This window comes from Magnolia sinica, chromosome 17 (assembly GCF_029962835.1).
Source record: "Magnolia sinica isolate HGM2019 chromosome 17, MsV1, whole genome shotgun sequence".
NCBI classification, from domain to species: Eukaryota; Viridiplantae; Streptophyta; class Magnoliopsida; order Magnoliales; family Magnoliaceae; genus Magnolia; species Magnolia sinica.
In genome coordinates, this window is record NC_080589.1 from 57424516 (window position 1) to 57427172 (window position 2657).

The following is a 2657-nucleotide window of genomic DNA, read 5'->3' on the forward strand; positions in this document are numbered from 1 at the left end:
CATGGAATCATTTGGAATGAACCTAAAATGCATGGAAATGACCGTGGAATGCATTGAAATGACCGTGAAATGCATGGAATTGACCGTGAGGTGAAGGGAATTGACTGTGAAATGCATTGAATTGACCGTGAAGCAACACGAAATCGTTTGGAATGAACGTGAAATGCATGAAAATGACCGTGAAATGCATTGAATTGACCGTGAAGTGAAGGGAATTGACAGTGAAATGCATTGAATTGACCGTGAATCAACACGGAATCACCGGGAATGAACGTGAGATGCATGAAAATGACCGTGAAATGCATTGAATTGACCGTGAAGTGAAGGGAATTGACCGTGAAATGCATGGAATTGACCGTGAATCAACACGGAATCGCCAGGAATTAAGCGAGGAGTAAATGAAATTATATAATACATAAACAAATCACAATTCAGACTGAAATCACTATTATGAACACATCATTTACTACAAAATTATGACAATATATACAAGGCATCGTTTACATCATTTCACCCCTGAATGTTTTACAAGACATCATTTACAATTACAGCTCCCACAAAATTTACATCATAACTAAGACAACTATATCATATTTTGTGGTCACTCAGGCAATCATACGCTATAGAGTTCCTAAAGCTAGGAGTGAATTGTTGCAAGTCTCTCCCTGACAAAATTTCATCGCTGCACAAAATGTCCATATATTTCATGACAAAAATGCCACAATCATTCCGTTTGACTGCTTTGGTACAGAAGTATCTTCTCTGACCGTCCAAGACTTCCCATCCAACGCAGATATATCTCCTGCGGCATGGAATAATATAGGCAAGGCCTCCTTCATTAGCTCGATATGTTGCCTGTGTCGACTGAGTGCCCTCGAATACAAACTGTCGAGTATAACGATTTCTCGATCTCGAGGGTGGATGACCATCAGATACCAATGAGTGTTGGCATGGTTGACTGGTACGTATACCTGTCCATGTTTGACAAGATAAGATATCATTATAGACATCATAGAAATGGGTACATATAGCGTTAATAACTTGTACTGATACCATTACCTGTTCATACTGTCACATGGCCTTTTGCCCTTCACGATGTCTAATAATACCGTATACTGTGAGTTTCTCCACTTCTACAATTGAATGCACATCGTCACCTCCAATGTCCCGATACCTTCTCAATGCTGATATGGAAATGTCGATACATGGCTATTACAAACAACATACCGAATTAGAACATTTATCATATAATGAAATAACATAATAACCATGATCCAATTCATACAGTTACGAGGAAAAATATGGGGCAAAACTTGCAGTCCTTTGTATATATAGTAGGAAATGAACCATGCCTTCTCTCCAGGAAATCAACGTACTTGTCAATAGCCTAATTAATAGATACGGTGAACTAAGCTCTAGTCTAATATAATTGTTGAATAACCATAGATGTATGTGTGTGAATTACTTACAACGCTATCAACCCATGCATTTTTCTCCCATATGGTCCTGAACCAACCAAATTCTGCAGCTTCTTTGTTTGCGTTGGCCCAACTATCCAATTCATGCAGTTCTGCCTCTGATATTTTCCTTAATGGATTAATCTTGGCCTGAAAGGGTATGGGAGAAGTACACAATTCTTTCGGTTTCTCAGTGTCAGCGGCCTTGCTTGGAGTTGTTTGAATGACATAGATGGAAGTGAATGGAGAACGCTTGTATACAGACGGCTTCAACACCCTCTTAGTTCTCGTCTTATATACTGCAATGGAAGGCGCTAATTTCTCACATATATCAGTGTCTAAGGCATCCGAGTGTTGAACATCCATCTCTCTGTTCTCCTGATCCCTACATTCCAATTCCTTATCCTCCTCAAACTCTTCCTTCTCTTTCTCTAACCCCTTCTCCTTCCAAAACTGCAGCTTCTCTAAAAGAAACGCCTCCATCTGCTTCTTCAACTCTATCTTACCCTCCTCCAACTCTTCTTTCTCCTTCTTCAATACCTCATTTTTTATCCTCAGTTCTTCCTTCTCCCTCATTAACATTTCCCTCTCCATCTTCAAAACTGCCCTCTCATTCAACTCTTCCTTCTGTAACCTCAAGGCTTCCATCATTTTTAGCATTACTTCCACCTCCATGCATACTACTTCTCTCTCCCTCTCTATCGATTCTTCTCTCTCTTTTAACGTGCGTTCCTGCCGCTTCAACTCTTCCCTATCTCTCTCCAACTGAATCCTCTCTGCCTCCAGCTCCTCCCTATCCTCCCTCGACTCCGCAATCAGTTACAATTTCGCTCCCTCTCCCTCTCCCTCTCCCTCTCTCTCATCGCCACTCTCTTCCTCTCCCCCTTCTTCTCCCTCTCCCTCATCCCCACTCTCTTCCTCTCCCCCTTCTTTTTCCTCTCCCTGTCCCGATCTCCCTTCTATATCTTCATCATCTTCATCTTTAATGCCTTACAAAATGAAGCAATGTATGTATCAGTTATATAATATGTCAAAGTAAATATAACATATCAACATAAAAGAATACTTTTCTGACATCTTACATCAAATCTATTACGGACCAAATGAACGGCCTCCTTCTCCAGTTCCTTAATGGTAGGCTCTAAGATAAGAACTATCTCAGTTTGCAAGAGAACATCTTCATTTTCATATATAGAAACA

General features: G+C 40.3%; 1 protein-coding gene across 1 annotated transcript; it reads right to left on the reverse strand.

Moving 5' to 3' along the window:
* Positions 1-1279: 1279 nt before the first annotated feature.
* Positions 1280-2292, reverse strand: LOC131230538 (uncharacterized). The gene is made up of 2 exons (XM_058226447.1): positions 1470-2292; positions 1280-1387 (listed from the first exon to the last, which is right to left on the reverse strand). Exons 1-2 carry the CDS (start codon positions 2130-2132, stop codon positions 1280-1282), a joined length of 771 nt encoding a protein of 256 aa, XP_058082430.1. The 5' UTR covers positions 2133-2292.
* Positions 2293-2657: the final 365 nt, after the last annotated feature.

Bases quoted from the DNA above. Each gene is read 5' to 3' on its own strand.
- LOC131230538 (XM_058226447.1), bottom strand. From the start codon at position 2,132: ATGGAGGTGGAAGTAATGCTAAAAATGATGGAAGCCTTGAGGTTACAG. The intron at 1,388-1,469 runs GTAAGTAATTCA...TCTATTAATTAG, and splicing joins ATGCATGGGTTGATAGCGTT to GCTATTGACAAGTACGTTGA.